Source organism: Propithecus coquereli, unplaced genomic scaffold (assembly GCF_000956105.1).
Source record: "Propithecus coquereli isolate 6110/MARCELLA unplaced genomic scaffold, Pcoq_1.0 Scaffold83, whole genome shotgun sequence".
In the NCBI taxonomy this organism is placed as follows: Eukaryota; Metazoa; Chordata; class Mammalia; order Primates; family Indriidae; genus Propithecus; species Propithecus coquereli.
The window spans coordinates 18,129-36,921 of NW_012154507.1; the positions used below are offsets into that span (position 1 = coordinate 18,129).

Sequence of the window (18,793 nt, forward strand, 5' to 3'; positions counted from 1 at the left end):
AATAGAAAGAAATTAATCGGACAACTAAAAATATATAGAAAAAATTAGCCAGGCATGGTGGCACATGCCTGTAGTCCCAGCTACTCGGGAGACTGAGGCAGAAGGATAGCTTGAGCCCAGGAGTTTGAGGTTGCTGTGAGCTAGGCTGACACCACGGCACTCTAACCTGAGCAACAGAGTGAGATTCTGTCTCAAAAAACAAAACAAAACAAAACAAAACAGTGTATCTCAGGGATAATTCCCTACCAATATATAAGCTTTTTAAATTTTTTTCTCTTTTATGACATAATCTCCTATTCTAATACACTTTTAAGATTGTTTTTTGTACCACACAGTATTCCACTGTATGAATGTACCAGTCCCTTACTAACAGGTATTAAATTGCTTTTAATTATTTGCTGTTATAAAAAATGTTGGAATGAATAAGCTTGAGCTACATAATTTCATAAGTATGTACAGATAATTATATCCTAGAATTCTTTTTTTTTTTTTTTTGGAGACATGATCTCACTCTGTTTCCTGGGCTACTGTGCAGTGATGTCATCATCGCTAAGTGCAACCTCAAACTCTTGGGCTCAAGTGACCCTCCTGAGTAGCTGAGACTACAGGCACGTGTACACCACCACACTCAGCTAATTTTTCTATTTTTTGTAGAGATAGGGTCTTGCTCTCACTCAGGCTGGTCTGGAACTCCTGTCCTCAAGCGATCCTCCCCGCTTGACGTCCAAAAGTGCTAAGATTACAGGCATGAGCCACCACACCTGGCCGAGAATAAATTCTTAGATACCAAAAGCCATTCTCTTTCCATTAACTCCATGCTACCTCGGGCTTCTAAGAAACAACTCACAATTGGACTCATGATGATTTATATTTATTTTATTTAAAAACTTTACCTAAATACCCCAATTATGCTTTTCATTTTAATAAAAAAATTAGAAATGGCTTCAGATGGCTTTCAGATGTGCTTAAAGACCACAATAGTCTGGGAGATGATTTTAAGCCAAAGTATTAATAAAACGACTTCAAAACCAGTGGCATAAACATCATGCTGGTTCTCACTTCCCATTCAGAAGGTATCTGTTCCCGAGGACTCCATGTCCCCCTGTATCGTGCTGATGCTCTGAGACTGAGACAAATCTTCGAGGTTCACTGAGGGCAGCGTCACAGACATCTTGGCAGGTACCGTCTGCGAAGTTAAGAGTGGTACTGCTTTACCACCTGCACAAAGGAGAAAATCATTTAGCTAAATAAGCACATCTTGAGTATTTATGTGCTTTATACTTTCCTAAATAATATGGGAGAATCAAAACAAGGATTGCATATGAGGGAAGTTCTTTTCTCAATGTGCTCAGAACTTGTCAGAAAGACAAAATACACCCTTCCTCTTTTCCACTACACTCCTAATCAGTTAGAGACAACATTTAAAAAGTATACAAGCACTAAAAGTTGTGGTACAGATGATAAACGCTAGGTTATATCGAGTAGGGTTAAGAATCTAGTCTCTGAAATCCACACTTAACCTCTTAGTGGCTATGTGATTTGGGGCAAGTTATTTTACCACTCAAAAGTTCATTTACCCCATATTTTAAGTGAGATAATAGTACCTACCTTCCACAGTACACTGAGGATAACATAATATCAGTAAAGAGCTCAAAAACAGAGCTTAGCACTTAATAAGTGCTCAAAAACTAAGAGCGCCACTAAAAGATCACTAGTATTCCTATTATCATTAAGCAGATAGCTAGAAATCCAATAAAACACTGTATCAGCCCTAAAATAAGGGTTTGGCAGTTAGTTGTAGAAAGAAGGTGATTTTTTTTTTTTTTTTTTTTTTGAGACAGAGTCTCACTTTGTTGCCCGGGCTAGAGTGCCGTGGCGTCAGCCTAGCTCACAGCAACCTCAAACTCCTGGGCTCAAGCGATCCTTCTGCCTCAGCCTCCCAAGTAGCTGGGACTACAGGCATGCGCCACCATGCCCGGCTAATTTTTTCTATATATTTTTAGCTGTCCAATTAATTTCTTTCTATTTTTGGTAGAGACAGGGTCTCGCTCTTGCTCAGGCTGGTCTCGAACTCCTGAGCTCAAACAATCCGCCCGCCTCGGCCTCCCAGAGTGCTAGGATTACAGGCGTGAGCCACCGCGCCCGGCCCGTGATTTTTTTTTTAAAGGCGGTAAGATACAAGCTGTGTAAAAAGCATGTGATGTCAAAGGCTGCCAAGGCACTTTGCTCTCCCTCCTACTGCTAAAAAAATGAACCTCAACTCAGGATCCTGTTCTTAATAAACATTTATTGAGTGTCTAAGGATGCTATGCCATTAGTTAACAGAAGTGATATAAGGGAAGCAATGTCAGAAAAAAAAAATATCGATGTGGTCATTCAAGTATATTGACATTTGACTTTGGAAAACATTTTTCTCTGTAAAATAGACTTTTCTTCATCATATTTAATGAAATATGGAAAACATTTCCACTCCATGGATTGAGAGCAATATTATATTATCTAATATAGAAGCTGGCTAGTGGCAGAGGGGAGGCAGTTTGGGATACAGAATTTGTTAATATGTTTAAAAATCCAGAGTCTACTACATATGTGTATATATCTGTCTATACCATAATTCACTGCTCTAAGTTTAAAGCATATTGCTTAAGAATATAAAGAATGTCAACTTGTTATTATTTAAAACCACAAAAAAAATCTTCATTTTAAATTTTATGGATTTACCATAGATATAATAATAAATACCTTAAAAACAATCTTAAAGACATCTTTCTAGTCAAGAGTCATAGTAATTTTTCTAAAACCCCTTTATGTTTTTTAAGTAGTTTCCACAGTAATAAAGTAGAATTTTCCATTACATTTTTATAGAGGCCACAGTAAAAGTAGACGGTTCTGGATATTTCAATGATGACTCAATCACAGCTGTCCAAGATGATCAGAATACTTGTAAAAGGCAAATTCCTTTCATATTAGGAAGTCTAACAAACACTATTTTAAATACTATATAGTTCCTTTTTGTTAATTGTATCAACTTCATTTTTTTTAATAAAAGGGGGGAAGGGAGATTAGATCTGGCATCATTATCATTATAGCAACATCACAAACTATGATACCATAGTATTTAAAAAGAAAGTAAGTCTTATGTCAAGTTAAACAGTTGATACCTATAACATTTCACTTTAATACTTCTTGTTTTAGTTTTATTGTGAAGGTACATCCTCAGTCTTTCAAGCATACATTTTGGCTTATGATTATCTTTAAGGTTTTTTAAGAGCAATTTTTGTGAAACCAGGGATAAGTAAAAAATTAATGTTATTTTTTAATATGAGTTCCATCCAATTCAGTGCAGACAGCTTGAAATATCAACAAAGTGTTTGGGGAAGGATGTGGTTAATGAACACACAATACGCTGATGGTTTGAGAAATTCTGTTCTGGTGATTTTAATCTTGAAAATGAGCCATATGGGCAACCTGAGACCAAGGTGGATAATGATGAGCTCAAAGCTGTAGTGGAAGCAAATCCATCTCAACCTACACATGAATTAGCAGCAAGGTTTGATGTTGCTATTCCAACAATATACTGGACCATTTGAAACAAAGTGGCAAGGTAAAGAAGCTGTATAGATGGGTTCTGCATGAATTAAACCAGCGTCAGAAGAGAAATCATCTCAAAGCTTGCCTTTCTTTGCTATCACTACATAAAGGTGAATCATTTCTACACCGTATTATTATGTGTGATGAAAACGGATTCTTCTTGACAATCACAAACATTCAGCACAATGGTTGGATAAAGATGAAGGTCCAAAACTGAATATTCATCAAAAAAAGCTAAAGGTGTCTATTTGGTGGTCCGGCGCTGGTATTATCCATTACAGCTTCATAAAACCCGGTCAATCGATGACAGTGTATGTCTGTTGCAACCAATTGCACGAAATGATGAAGATGCTTGTGATTAAGCAGCTGAGATTGGTTAATAGAGACAGGCCGATCCTCTTGCAAGACAATGCTTGATCACATGTCGCACATGCAACGCTGCTCAAACTACTACAGCTGGACTTTGAAACTTTCTGTCATCCACCGTATTCACCAGACTTTCCATCAACTGATTACCACTTCTTCCAGGCTTCGGACCACTTCTTGCAAAGAAAAATATTCAATTCTCAACAAGCTGTGGAAAAGGCCTTTCGTGATTTCATCACCACGCATTCTCCAGGCTTTTTTGCTGCTGGCGTAAGCAAGCTACTGTTAAGACGGCAAAACTGTTTTGATAGTTTAGGCACATACTTTGATTAATTGTATTGCTTCTTATTTGAGATATATAAACTAAACTTTTGATTTGAAATTGGACATTTCATATTTAATGACTTTAATCAATAGGAAAAGACTTTGAAATTTAGCTCTGTCAGTATATAATAAAAACTAAAATTAATAAATGCTAATAAATGCTAAGAACTACATTTAAAAAAATGTTTATAGGACATAAGCATTATATAAATATTCTCACATTTTGCAAAGCTACGATGCAGAGTCCACAAAACAACATCAGAGCTTACCTTGTCAATAAAGTAAAAAAAATCTAACACAGAGTATAACTAAGGCCTACAGCAAATTAATTTTCCACCCATACAACCAATTTAATGTTATCTTTCCCCAATTATTCTTAATAACTCCATTTCTTGAGTTACATATCTGCCAGAAACTACACTTATACCAAATACTCTTCTTTTCTCTCATCACAAAACTGCTTTTTTATATGTATCTTCATTTTCTACTATGTGTACAAAATTACTGCTTGAATTGCTCAATGATGTAACAAGAGCTATAACTATTTTTTTTTGGATCTCCAAGAAGTTTCCAAATCTCAAGGAACATGTTAAATTCAATCATTGAAAAGTTATATTACTTCTTGTAGTTATTGCCTTATATTTATATAGCAATTCAAAATTTTGTAAATATCTTTTCCCCAGCATGTTATCTGATCCTAATTCAGGGAGACAGACAAGGTAACGGAGTCACAGAGATGTTAAAGTGGGCTTTTCCAAAAGCATGTGCTCACTAACATCTATTTGAACCTACTGTTTAGTAGGGAGCTAAGATGGTACCAAGAGGATACAAAGATGAAAAAGATATAGTCCTCATCTTCAAGAAGCTCATAATCTAGTCATGGAGATAAACATGTGTAGGAATACTTAGTTTAAATTAGGTGGAAGCAGCAGTTGAGCTGAGACTTACAAGATGGTGGGAAGGCAATGAAGAAAAGGAGAACAACAAAATAAAGTCAAGATAAGGTTAGTGTGTTAAGGGAATTTTGAGTATTCTGGTTTTTTTTGAACAAAAAGTATGATCTAATTTTTTCTTTTTCTTTTTTTTTCTCTTTGAGTATTCTGATATCGAAGTATTGACTGGATAGGAGGAATGGTGAGTGATGAGGCTCTAAAGGAAGGCCAAGGCCAAGTTCTGTAAACAATAAGGAGTCATAAACAATTCTGAACAGAGGAGTAATATGAGCAAATGTATTTTAGAAAAGATCATACTAATAGCTGTGTGGAAAATAAGGAGAGAGGGGAAGGATCTATAGAAATAGTCCATGGAAGAACTTATGATCCTTGGCAATGTACTAAAATCAAGATATTTTAGAGGGAGACTTAGTACTTACAGAGAATTGAATTGACTCTGAAATGACAGATTCAGTTGACTGAGTAGGCAGTAATAAGAACACAAACAAACTTGAGGGCTTTGGAGTTGTAGAGAGATGGAGAGATACTGGGACCTGTTATACACTGGATGAATTGAATGCCTGCAAGATGTGTGAACGGACTTCAGGAGGAATTGGGACAAAGATTTCAAATATTGTAAGGCAGTTTTAGAGATATAGAATTAAGTCATCTATATGAATATAATAATTAATGAGACTTGCAGTCACTTAGGGAGAGAAAATAGATTGAAAACAGAAATGATGATGAAATGTGGGACAGGGCAAGGAAAGGTAAATAAAGAGGAAATAAAGGAAAACAAAAGGGAAATATCAGAGAGATAAGTAGGAAGAGACCTAGAAGAGTGAAAAGTCACATAAAGTAAGAGATGGTTTTCAAAAAAGAAAGTCTAATATAATTCATCTAATTAATTCATAATTGGTAGAGCTAAGACTATAACTCACTGCTTTTGGTACTATATTAAATACCTTAATTAACAGCAATAAAAACGTATTACTTTCAAAAGTAGCTGAGGGAAATTCCATTTAAGTACTGCTCTGTAATTGTAGGAGAAGCTAACGAGAGGAGCAGGGATCAAGTTTCAAGAACAAGTTTCTTTATGATAGGTCAAGACTGGGGTCCAAATGACATCACTCAGAAATGGTTCCACCTAGACCATTGGTGTGAGACTTCTCTACGGGAAGGAGTAAAGGGCAGGGAGGATAAGAGCATGGATTCTGGAACAGGGCAGAGCTGGGATCATCCATTCATGCAACAAATATCAACTGAGCACCTACTATGTGTCAGGCACTGCTGGAGAATACAGCAGTGAAGAAAACAAAGGCTCCGATCTCACTGACCTTACATTCCAGTTAGGTGTAGGGATGAACAGCAAACAAGTAAGGAAATAAAAATATAATAAATCAAGAAGTGATAAGTGCTGTAAAGAAAAACAAGTAAGGGGTAAGAGGGGTAGAGAATGATAAGAGACTTTGGGAAAGTTATGTAACCTCTAAATCCAAGTTTTCTCATCTATAAAATAAAGAGTACCTACCTCAGAGGGTTTTATGAGGATTAAACAAGATAATGCATATAAAGTATTTTGTACAGTGTTGGCATACAGCACTCAAACAGGTCAGCTCTTACTTTTATGCAACTGGAAAGGAACTATCTCAAGAGGCAATGACCCTGAGGGTGGGCTGCAAAAGATACTCTTGCTTTAGAGGGAGGGCTAAGGATGTTTTGCTGAAATGCAGTAAGAAAAAAAAAAGAGAGCTCTGGAAGGCCTCCAATAGTTATGCTATCTTAAACTCTAGTTAACTGTGTTTTAATCAGCAAATTATATCAATAAAATGCACCACCTTATATAAAGGTGTTTGTTAATGTACATTTTGGGAAGACTTTTTTAAAGTGTTCATTTATACAGGCTAAAAAAAATCACAGTTTTAGAACCTTGTAAGAAAACTCTTCAGACTGGGAATATATATATTTAAAAAAGCACCACTTAGATTGCTATGAACAGGCAAAAAGGGTAACATTCATATCCAGTTATGGTCCTCACAGAGTTTAAATTTATTTTCTAAAGAAAAGACATAATATCTTAATAAATCACCATGAAAGCAAATATGTTTTCTACCTATATTAAATGTAGTTTGATGCTTTTAAAGTTTGACTTTTAGAATTTCCACAGTCAAGTCATTACTTTATGATGTAATTGTTTCAACAGCTGTTTTCAGGTCTAAAAAAAACGACTATTTCTTGGTTCCACGCGTTTGTAGTATGTCATTTAACCTGGCACGCATTTAAGCTGGGGATGCCATACAGTGAGACTATGCATTTGAAGCTTCCTAAGACATAATTTAATATACTGTTTAGACATTTGAAATTCCAATTTTTTGCTTTGAAAATACTTAAAATTCAAAAAATTTATGTTTTTTGATGTTGGATTTATAAAACTAAGTAACAGAAAAACTATAATTTACTCTAAGTAATATAGGCAATGATATAGGATGTTTAATGTCCATTTAAGATGTTGCTTATACACTATAGATATATTTTTAAAATATATATAACACAGCTTTCCAAAAGCTTTTTGAGTTTAAATAATCCATTTCATCAACAAGTATTAGATTCTGACTCTAATCCTCAAACATTTGGTAACCCATTATTATATCTCTGTTATTTTCAGACTTAGAAGAATCCAAACAAAGCACTGTCTCCTAAAACAACATGAGACAATCAGACAAAAGAAGGAAAAGTTTCCTTAGTACTTCTATAGAAGAGTTACAGCACGTTAAACTCCTCATTTTGACTAGGTAACTACACATGGCACAAGCCATGTATATGAATTTATGGTGTTCTTCTATAAGATGAATATATAGTGGAATGACTTTTAATTGCCTGGATTTGGGTTTTTCTACATGCATATAAAGATTGGTTTCTTATAAACTGTGCATTTAAAAATAAATTTAAAAGTAAACAAATGTATTAATAATGCTCTTTAATCCAAGTACATGAAGGATCTTAACCCAGGATCAATGGACAGGTGACTGGAGATCTGTGAATACCCTGAAGCTTTATGCAAATTATCTTCATAGAAGTAGAGAATTTGGGAGGAAGATAGGTAGTCATGGCTATTAGTATCTTAAAGTGATCTGTGGTTCCCAAATAAGAATCATTAATTTAAAGGATACCCCAGCCCCAAGTGCAAGTGAATCACATTCTGTTTTGCCAGCAATAGTGGTGAAATACCAGGAGTTCCTCTCGTGTTAATTGTAGGCGCAGAAGGCAACTTGACTGTAGCACTTACCAAATTGCACTGTCATTGTTTATGTGTCTGTCACTTCCATTGGACAATGTATTCCTTAAGAGCATAGACAGAAACTTACAGCCTTTGTGTTCCAAATGATCACTACAGCAAGTACACAATAAGTCTTTGTGACCTTATCATCTTCTATTATTGTTATTAGCTTGTGAGCCTGCTGTTCCTGTTAAACGTGTGCTCCACTAGGACAACTGTGTCTTATTTAGCCTCTGCATTCTACAAAGCTGCAGCATGACATGGGCCTTGAAATGACTGCTGAACCAAATTGATTTGTTTCTACCTAGACAGTCTGTAGTTCCTCCTGGCTAACAGCATGCTTAGATTCATGCTGACCAGATCTTATCTTTAAAATCAGCCCTGAATTTCAGCAATGCAGTTGCTTCCCAGCTGTCTGTGAAAATGTTAAGAGTATTTCAGCTGTGTTTTAGTGAGTTCTTGAAGCATTTTTCCTGTCCACCCTGGCCTCATCCACTCTCACTTCAACTTCTTGTGTGAGCAGCTGCTAAACTAGCCTGCTGAATTCAATTCTCCTCATACACTTAACCCAGTCCTGCAGATTTTGCAACATCATAGCTTCAGTGCTTGAGAACAAATACTGCAAGTCTTGATGAAGAAGGTGCCTGGTCATTTGATGTTAAGTATAGTACCTAATATTTTATTTACCTCTGCTTTCCAGAAGTAGTCACTATTAAACATTTGTTTCCTTACTTTCATGTTTAAAAAGGAGTATTTAAAATGTTACAATAGTTTCATCCCAAAAGATGTTTAAGACATATATATCCTATTACTTTTTCTTGTTTTTCATGAGTTGACAAATGCTTATTTTACAACTTAAGGTAAAAATAAAGCAGTTCCTATAGGAAGAATAAATGTACCAACACCTGTAAAAACAACTCCAATTCTTTTTCCTCTAAAAAGCAATAGTTAATGCGAAAGATTTGTTTCTTCTTATGCCAGGTTCCAGCTGCTTCACTTTGTTTAAAACTGACTTCAAAGTTTAAACACTGTCCTGTCCCAACAAATAACCTCCCCCAGATGGAATTATCTCAAGTACTATCCTCAGTGCTCTGAATACCACACCTGCAGTCTTTTAATTCAACATTTTATAAACTTTCCAAAGGGAAATGATAGATTTTTTTTTTCCCTGTTCCCTAATTTATGCCTTTTGGAGAGTTGAGTTTAGTGCAAGAAGGGAGTCCTATACCTGGGTGAACTTACAGATATTTTAGAAGAGTTAAAAACTGGTATTAACATTTCTATTGTGCTGATTTGTGCTGATTATCATGAGAGAAAGAAATCATAAGGAAATGAAAAAATCTGAACAGCTACACGTTCAAGAACTTTTAAAGTAAAAATCATACCTGTAAATACAGATGCGAGGTACAGATTGGGCTCAGTTTGTGTCCGATCCATATCACCTGGGTAAGCTACGTTTAAAAAAATTTTTTTCAGAAGAAAATCAGTTAAGCACAGAAATACTCATGATTCATTCCTAGTCAATAAAAATAACACAAACCAAATGCACTCCCACAGTTACTCTCATAAAACCAGGTAAACAGAAGCCTGATCTAGTGCCCTTAATGTAAAGAAGGAAGTTAAACAGCTGAATTTTAATGACTGTCGATAGAAAGCTACTTTATCTAATGGATTATTATCTTTATGCACCAAAGTTGAGGGAAAGGGGGAAGCAAAGGATCATGAGAGAATTTGCAATTTGTATTAAACAGAAGAAACTCATGGGCCATTTCTTCCAAGGTTAAAAGTTTTCATAGATTCTCAGCCCTAAGAATTTAATCATTGTAAAAAGAAGTGTACGATTTCCCTTCTCCCTAGGCCACCCTGGGGCTTACTGCTTAAGACAATCTATGTGAAACAACCAATAAAGTTGTCAGGGAGCACAGAAGGGCAATACACTATTAAACCAAAGCAAATTTTTAATATTAAAATAAAACAGATTGGGGGAAAATTCTTTTTATGGCCAGAGAATTAGCAAGTAGAGAAAAGTTAAATAATTGAAGAAAGACATCTGTAGCACAGATAGATCTCAAATCAACAAGGTACCTTGGATACTAAGACCATGGACCCGTGTTGATGCTATTAATCTGTGCTCTGAAATATAGTCAATCGATAACCATCAATAAATGTTACTTCAAACAAATTCTCAGGGCAGGGTGATATGAAAAAATTTATAACATAGTATAATCAGTATTTGTTTCCCAATTCTCTCAAAGACAAAAATCAGTCATCTCTCAAGCTGCTTTTATTTCACAAAAATTTCAGGTGGATTTTCCAAGAAGATAAGATATTTAAATGAACAAGAGTATAAGCATTACATATTTCCTTACACTGAATAATATATTCTCACTGGAGACAAATATTCATGTTAAACTATTGTAGTTACACTGTCAAAACTGATAAAAATTAATGGAATGCAATACAGATCAGTGAAAAAAATTAAAGCTAAAAAATTAGTTTTAGAAGAAAATATAGTTTTATAAACATAACATTGTGGACAAATACAATCACTTGTATATTTGAAATCCACAAATACACCATAATTAAACATCCAACTTTGATATAGTTTTAAAAAATCTTTAAGTGCATTAAAAGAGCTTGCTATGACCTTAACTACTAAATGCTATTCATGTTTACGTCCCCTTTAAGTTTCTGAGAGCTAGGAAAAGAAGGTCTTACTGCTTGGTCTCTCTGGCTTACTAAGGCTGCCTTCAGATTCTACACAGCACATATAAAACAAAGGTATCAGCACCACCTCAGAGGCCCCTTCATTGAAAAACCATTTGTTTGTAGCAAGTAATGAGAGTATTACCGACCTAACTGGCTTGATAAAAGATCTTAACAGAGTATGTCACATATGAGAAGTGTACCTACATGGGAACTATTACATATTATTGTTGCTGTTATTATAAACATAAACAAAACTCTCCTCAACCACAACTTGGGGAGAATCTTGATTTCTGCCGTATCTCCCAACAGTAAAAAAAAAAAAAAAAAAAATGCCACCATCTCAATATCAGAGTTGACTATTTGTAACTTATTCAAGTAGGAGCTTCATAATTCTCACTTGTTGAATGGGGTTTTCTGGAAGGGTGAGTACTGTGCTCTGTAGTTGAGGATTAAAGTTGCAAACACAACCTACAACCAGGTCAACACAATTTGAAAACTGCTTATCAAGTTTGTAGATTCTTACATTTCCTCATCCTGCTACTCAAAATTGAAGAAACATACTTACTGATATTTAAGTCAAAGGATGAGAAGAGAAAATTTCTAATTATTTGATTTATAAATTTCTATGGAAATTTTGAGTGGGTAATATTGACTAGAAATTGAGTCATAAATTATCTATGAATATAATTTATCTTTTTACCTTTACCACAAAAAGCAGATTTGTTAGCTTTTATTTAGATGTTTGAAGATACCACAAAATAAAGAATAAGTGATCTTAGCTTTGGAAATAACACTCCTAGGCTGCAAAAGCAGGGTACTACTGAAAAAGGTTTAAATGAAGGCACACAGGGATACTGGGATTGAAATACTTATATGTACTGTGCTTCTTCCAAACACCTTACCTCAATATTTTAGCTTTTCATTTTAAATAATCATTCAAAATCTTGTGGCTATACATGGTGCCAACTGAAAGTAAGCCATGTTATAGTTAGTACACAAGCTTTTCAAATACTGTATTTAAAAGGATAGGAATCTGGGCTTTATAATAATTATATTCTTATATTTTAAAAATTTTTATTTTTGACTTGAAAGTTTATTTCAGGCTCTTTAATGCTATCTTTAATAAGAATCATTGGTATAGCAATATTTAAATCTATAAATCTTTTTAAGATTATTTTAAGTAAATTCTTTATAAATTATCTAAGAAAGGTATATAGTACTATAGGCTGCTAACTGTAAAACAAGGCTACAAAGATGAGGGTCCCCCCAAAACGAATTGTTTAACCCACATAACAAAACATAAACTTTTAAATGGATGATGCCCAGAATTTAAAACAAAATCTAATAAGGAGACATCTAAAATTAGTGACATTCAGGATAGCGCATTTTAATACTAAAGTGAGTTCATTGAAAAAAAATAGGATTATTATTAGGGTACTTGAAAATATATAGAAAAAAGCACACTTTAAACAAATAATCTGGCCAGATCTTCCAAATTAAGTTACTCATTGGTTACACATCTAGTAGGTATATGAACTCTTTCAAATAATAGCATTTTCAGAAATAGCATCTTGGCAGCATAACAGTGTATATCCAACTGCCAAGAAATTATTAAGAAAATGATGACTCAGCTATCCTGAATGCAGATGACTATTTGAATAATGTAAATTTAATTATTAAAGCTCGTTAAAAGGCATTTCAGTACTTGAATGTAGTGCTGTGTGGTGTTATGACAGAGAGTGTGCCTGCCTTTTAGGGGCAGGAATGTCTAGAGAGACATTCCAACATCAAAATTTGGTTGAGAACTAAGCGACTCTGTTTTAGTAGACAACTTTATCTACAACACACTTCCTGTTGGTTGAACAGCCTGTGAAACAGCTACTAAAACAAATTTCTCTCAGATAATTCTTTATAAAAGCATGACATGATGGTTTAAAAGCGCAAAGAATCTTAAAAATTACAATAGGTTTGCCTCAAGGAAGAAGCCATATATGCCATATGATTTAAGGTATGTGAAGTACAAATCAAGAAAACTAATCTAGGTTGTAAGAAGTCAGAAGAGTGGTTTTATGCTTGTGGGGTTGGAACTGTGGCTGAAAGGGAACATGAGGGTCTTTGGAGGTGCTGGCAGTGTTCTCTTTGTTGAGCTGGGTACTGGTTGCACAAGTGTGCTCCATTTATAAAAATTCTTTGAGCTGTACAATTATGATATGTATACTTTTCGGTATGCGTATCATTCTTCCAGAAAAAGTTAAAATTGAAAAAATCTGATAGGTTAGTTTCAGCAATTAAAAGGTGATAATTTTGTAGTTTTAAGCTTTTTTTCCAATGATGAAATAGCCTTACTAAGCTTACTAGGTAGCTTTTAGCATCAAGTGAATAGTTATTGCTAAGCCATAGGCCATACTGATGACTACAAAGATAAATTCCCTTTTATATTATTTTTCATTTCTTTTTTTTTTTTTTTTTTTGAGACAGAGTCTCGCTCTGTTGCCCTGGGTAGAGTGCAGTGGCAACATCATAGCCCACTGCAACCTCAAACTGCTGGGCTAAAGCGACCCTCCTGCCTCAGTGTCCCAAGTAGCTGACACTACAGGTGTGCACCACGATATCCAGCTAATTTTTCTATGTTTAGTAGAGACCAAGTCTCACTCTTGCTCAGGCTAGTCCTGAAAGCCTGAGCTCAAGCAATCCTCCTGCCTTGGCCTCCCAGAGTGCTAGGATTACAGGCGGACCACTACTCCTGGACCCCTTCTATGTTATTTTTCTTAAAACCCTGAATACCAGTGAGCTAAAATTATTCAGAAGTAGAAAGTAAGTTTTTGTTGTTGTTGCTGTAGTTTAACTCTCACAAGGCTTACTACCTAAAATACTTTATGATAATTAGCCATTTGATTTAAATGAAAGCACAAACTCTAATCCAATTTTAACTAATCTTAAAAGCATTTCTAAAATCTTAATACCTTATGTAAATGCACATTTAATCCTTTTTTGGTAAAAGTTTGCTGTTTCAGTTTATGTCTATAAAGCAATAATATGATAACTACACTTATACTCAACTATAACTCTTACTCAACAATAACTCCTATAATTCTAATTCAACTATATTACACTATGCCACAGATTGTTAGAGGTCACTATTATAATAATCTTATAAATGACATTTGATAACTAACAAAGCTGAAGGCAAAGTAACTCCCTAATATTTACTAAGCAGTTTGAAGCTAAGTGCCTTTATAATCTACAGACAGAAAATCTATTTTCTGAGATGGAAATCTATCCTAAATATGAAAACTTCTCTCAATTATGATTATCACTAAAAATACACTGTACTATCTGTGTAGCCTTTATAGTGGGTTTTGCCATATCTCATCATTCCTAACTCAATTTCAAAATAAAAATTAAATGTGACATAGTGACAAGTTCACTTCCCCAAGGCTAGACTTGGTAACTTTTAAAAGAGTGGAAGAATGAAAAATGAGCTTTCAAATACAGGAAGCCACCAGAAAATAAGAACAACACTATTCCATATCCTAAAATAAGAGCTTTAAAGATTTTCTGTTGAATAGTAAGTTTCAGGGCAAGGGGGAGGGAAGGAGAGGGTGGGTTTCTGCTGACTGTACACATGACACCAATGGGAATAAGGGCCAGTCCAAGTTCTACGTTACCATTACTCTGGGTAATAGTTCCAAGCTGTGAGGCACAGCTGTATAGGCCCTGCCAGCAAGGCCATCGCAGCAGTGCTTTGATAGCATGGGGCCCCGAAGTGTCAGGATATAGAGAAGGCAGCAGTTGTTGGCTGTGAAAACAGTCTGATACAAACCAGATGGGAACTTACTAGATGGGCAACACAAAGGAAAACAATTGGCTCATTCAACAAAGTCAGGCCCCTGCCCCAGAGAATTCACAGAAGACAATAATAGTCACCCAGCATTGACACAAACAAGAAGCAGCCCTGTGGTTACAGTTTAAAGAATTGTTTTTCCTTAGACTAAACAAAGTTTTGATTTCCAATTCTTGTATTCATTAATTGTAGTTTGGTGTACAGGCCATTTTGCCAAAGACAAATATTTCATTTATACAACATATACTTTTGCGACACCAAGAGAAATATATGGGGACATAGAAACTAATTTTGTGCTACTTCCTGTAAAGTGCTATGAACATAGGCTAAACTATTTCAGGAAACTGGCAAATTTAGAAAATGATTGATCATGCTGACACAGTAATTAGAAAATATCCAACATACTATTTCCAGGACTTCCTAAGTCCTGATTTATGTGAATGTAGGCAGAATGACATAAAAGGCAATAATCACAAGGCTTCTGGTAGAACCACATTTCTACCTAAGTTATTTTTTCTGACTTCATTAAGTGGTACAGTATTACTGCAATTATATTCACAAGAAAAAAAGGCATGTTTTCCATAACCTGACTGTATGAGTGAGGGTCATTACACAAAAAAGTGTCCATTCTGACAAGTATAACAAAGACTAACAGTTAGATTTTAAAATATTTTTTAGCAATAACATTTCACTTAAAGACTTTTGTTGGGATGCATTCCACAGCAGAGTAACTTATATTACTATTTTAACAAAGAGTAAATAGCATTCTAGCTTAAAATAATTCACAATTAATTACGTTTCTGCTATTGGAAACCCTGGCACAACTTTGGTCTCTGAATTTACTATCGATTTAAAAACACACCCAAGAAAGTCTTAAATTTATAATCACCAGTCTTAGGTCATGGATAAGGAGCCCATGGGGAGACTCTGAAAATAATGAGATGTATTTACATAGAATTTGTCCTGCACATATTTAATAATTTATTTTATAATTAAGTGACCCTGTTTTATTTTGCTTTTATGTTAAAAATAATAATTAGATTTCTTAAAAGAAAAGACATCTATAATATCTGTGGAATTGCGAAAACGATTGTGGTATGTGAGACACAACTTGGGTTCCCAATTTATAGTTGCTGCATTGCCAAGATTATCCCCACTGACACTTCCCATCCTAAAAGCTGTGGCTGAACACTTAAAGATACCTTTCCTGTTCCATTAGATCTTTCATCTCATGCAAGGTCATTCTGAAGTAAACCAGAGAAGCAGACGTGGAGTAACAATTTGGTATGTAGGTTGATGCCATCTTAAGTATTTCCAGCCATAGGTATTTTCCCCCTGTACTCTGCTGCATACATATATATAATCACAAACACTTTTTTTAAAAGTCAAAATTAGTTTGTGCAACAGTGCTAGATAACTAATCCTTCTGACTAAACTTAATCATCAAATCCAAGAAATTGGTTTATGCTTATGTTATCATAAACTGAATTTCCATGTAAAAACTAGGATAGGAAAAAAAGTAAGAAAACATGTTATTAAAGTCTTATAAAAGAGGGACTAAGCATAAATGCATCAATCATCAATGCATCAATTCTGTTAAACAGTTGTTAAAAATTTTTCTCAACATTTTTCTCAGAGATGAATGAAACAAGGCCCCTGTCTCTAAGGAATTTAGAGCTTTACTCTCTAGATGCAGGCTGTAAAAAAAATCATCATAAAAGGTATGATACAAGGCACAGGGGATACTGTCAAGTGTCCAGGGTGAGGGGTTGAGAAGGACTAGAATTACGAAGTGTATACGGTTGCAAGTGACCTTAAGAATTTTCAAGTCCTATCCCATCTCATTCTGCAGATAAGAATAAGTGATTCTGTTTATTCCATCCTCAGTCCCTTTCCCCAATTTGTCTTTCTCTTTTCTCACCTGAGCTTCATCCCTCATTTCCTGTTCTTTCCTCCCTCCTCTTCATCTTATTTACCCCACATTTCCCTGCTTTCTATTCTCTCCCTTCCTTTCTCTGTACTTATTCTTTTCTCCTGTCAGGACTACATCTTTCTCCCTCTACCTATGTCAAGGGTAGAAATGAGATGTGATCAAGGCTGCAGGTGGAAAGGTTACCTTTATAGAGGAAAAAAGCACAACTAACTTTTCAAGCCAAAAAGAAAAAAATCAGAAGATTAACGTAGAACCCTAAGAAGTTGGAGCTAGAATAGCTATAAATACTCATCTATGAAAGAGTAGACTTTACAAAAGCATATATTAAAAGAGAATTGGAGGAATAAAGTTGAGATCAGGAGTGTGGGGAGAAGGACTGAAATAAGTACTATTTGGGAGCTAAGATCAGTATGAAATAAAAAAATTACTGGGGAAAGGCAAAAGTCCAGTTCAAACTCTACCCCACAGTTTGCTAACTGGCTCTAATTGCACAAATTGCATCTTCATTACAGCAGGGAACAAAATCAGAGATCCTTGAAATTAGGAGAAGTACAGAATGGGGATTAGTGTAGAACAAGAAGGCATGGAAGTCTTGGATGGTGAAAAGAGTACTTAAATAGGTAACTATGTAGGTCAGGCATGACATGGAGCCCCAGGAATAGCTAGCCAAGAAGAATAAGGACTGAGTGAATGAAGGTCCCAGTACACGTGCGAGAAAGAATATATGAATGAAGTGGCTCCATTTAACTGATGCACCATTCACCTCCAAAGATCTGCTTTCTCGTCCCGTTAACTAAATCAGCCAGATCAGTTAGGGGAAGAAAGAGTAAAGAAAGCTGTATCCCAAATAAGACAGCTATACCTACACATTCCAAGGAGTAAAGCTGTTCATTATTCCTCAAAATAAAGGTTCTTCTAAAAACTAAGGTTTCCAAGGAGAAAGGAAAAGCTAGGCAGGATGAAAGGCAATAAAAAGCCATCTTAGAAAACTTAGTTCCAGCTAACTAGTATCCTATTGCTTATGAACAGTATCATACAGATCCAAGTCTTCATCTCTTCTACTCCTTGCAGGAGATGGCCCTATGTAGGAAAGGCAAACAGGAAAGGAAGTAACTTGAATTTTCCTAAGACTATATACTGTAAGCAATGAGAACTGTTCAAAGATAATCCCTAGATGCTCTTCTTTATAAACAGGTGTCATAAACACCATTCGAAAATCGATCCAAATGCCTAGAAGATTTCACATTCCTAAGTTCAAATTTTAATTTGTCTCTCTTACCTCCAGTGTCTGTCGCTTTCATTTACATTTCACTTCTAAATCATCACAGGTTTGCTTTGGCATGACATATCTTCTAAGAGCTGAAATTAGGCTTGAATAACATGTTTTTACATGTTTTACATATGAATTACATGGGAAGAAATATGGCATTTGTTATCTGTTTTATGCAGCAAAGGGAAATCTTAGGAGACTTTTCCTACTTAAAAAAATTGCAATGATTTTTTATAAAGCTACCAGTGTTAAGCTTACCTAGATGATGTTAGACCTGTGGTTGGAGTGGAGGTGGGGAAAAAGCTGGGCCCAAAGGCAAAAATTTGGGGCATTTTACATAAGTAAAATCTTATTCTATATAACATCAACAATAATAGTGATAATAATAGTAAAAAGTAAAATATTATGGATAAGAAACTTTAATCAAATTAAGCACTAATTTTTTATATAACAAAATATGTATGCACAAAAAAGAAAAATATGTTTGTTAAGAACATATGAGGAAGGCCGGGCGCGGTGGCTCACGTCTGTAATCCTAGCACTCTGG

At 35.1% G+C, this 18,793-nt stretch overlaps 1 protein-coding gene across 1 annotated transcript in view; it reads right to left on the reverse strand.

The window, feature by feature from the left end:
• Positions 1-924: 924 nt before the first annotated feature.
• KIAA0586 (KIAA0586 ortholog) overlaps positions 925-18,793 on the reverse strand; it is a 159,967-nt gene continuing 142,098 nt past the window's right edge. The window contains exons 27-29 of the mRNA XM_012663732.1: positions 10,365-10,377; positions 9,876-9,941; positions 925-1,218 (exon numbers count right to left, since the gene is read on the reverse strand). Of these exons, the coding sequence (XP_012519186.1) occupies positions 1,067-1,218; positions 9,876-9,941; positions 10,365-10,377 (231 nt within the window). The 3' untranslated portion in view covers positions 925-1,066. The remainder of the gene's footprint in view (positions 1,219-9,875; positions 9,942-10,364; positions 10,378-18,793) is intronic.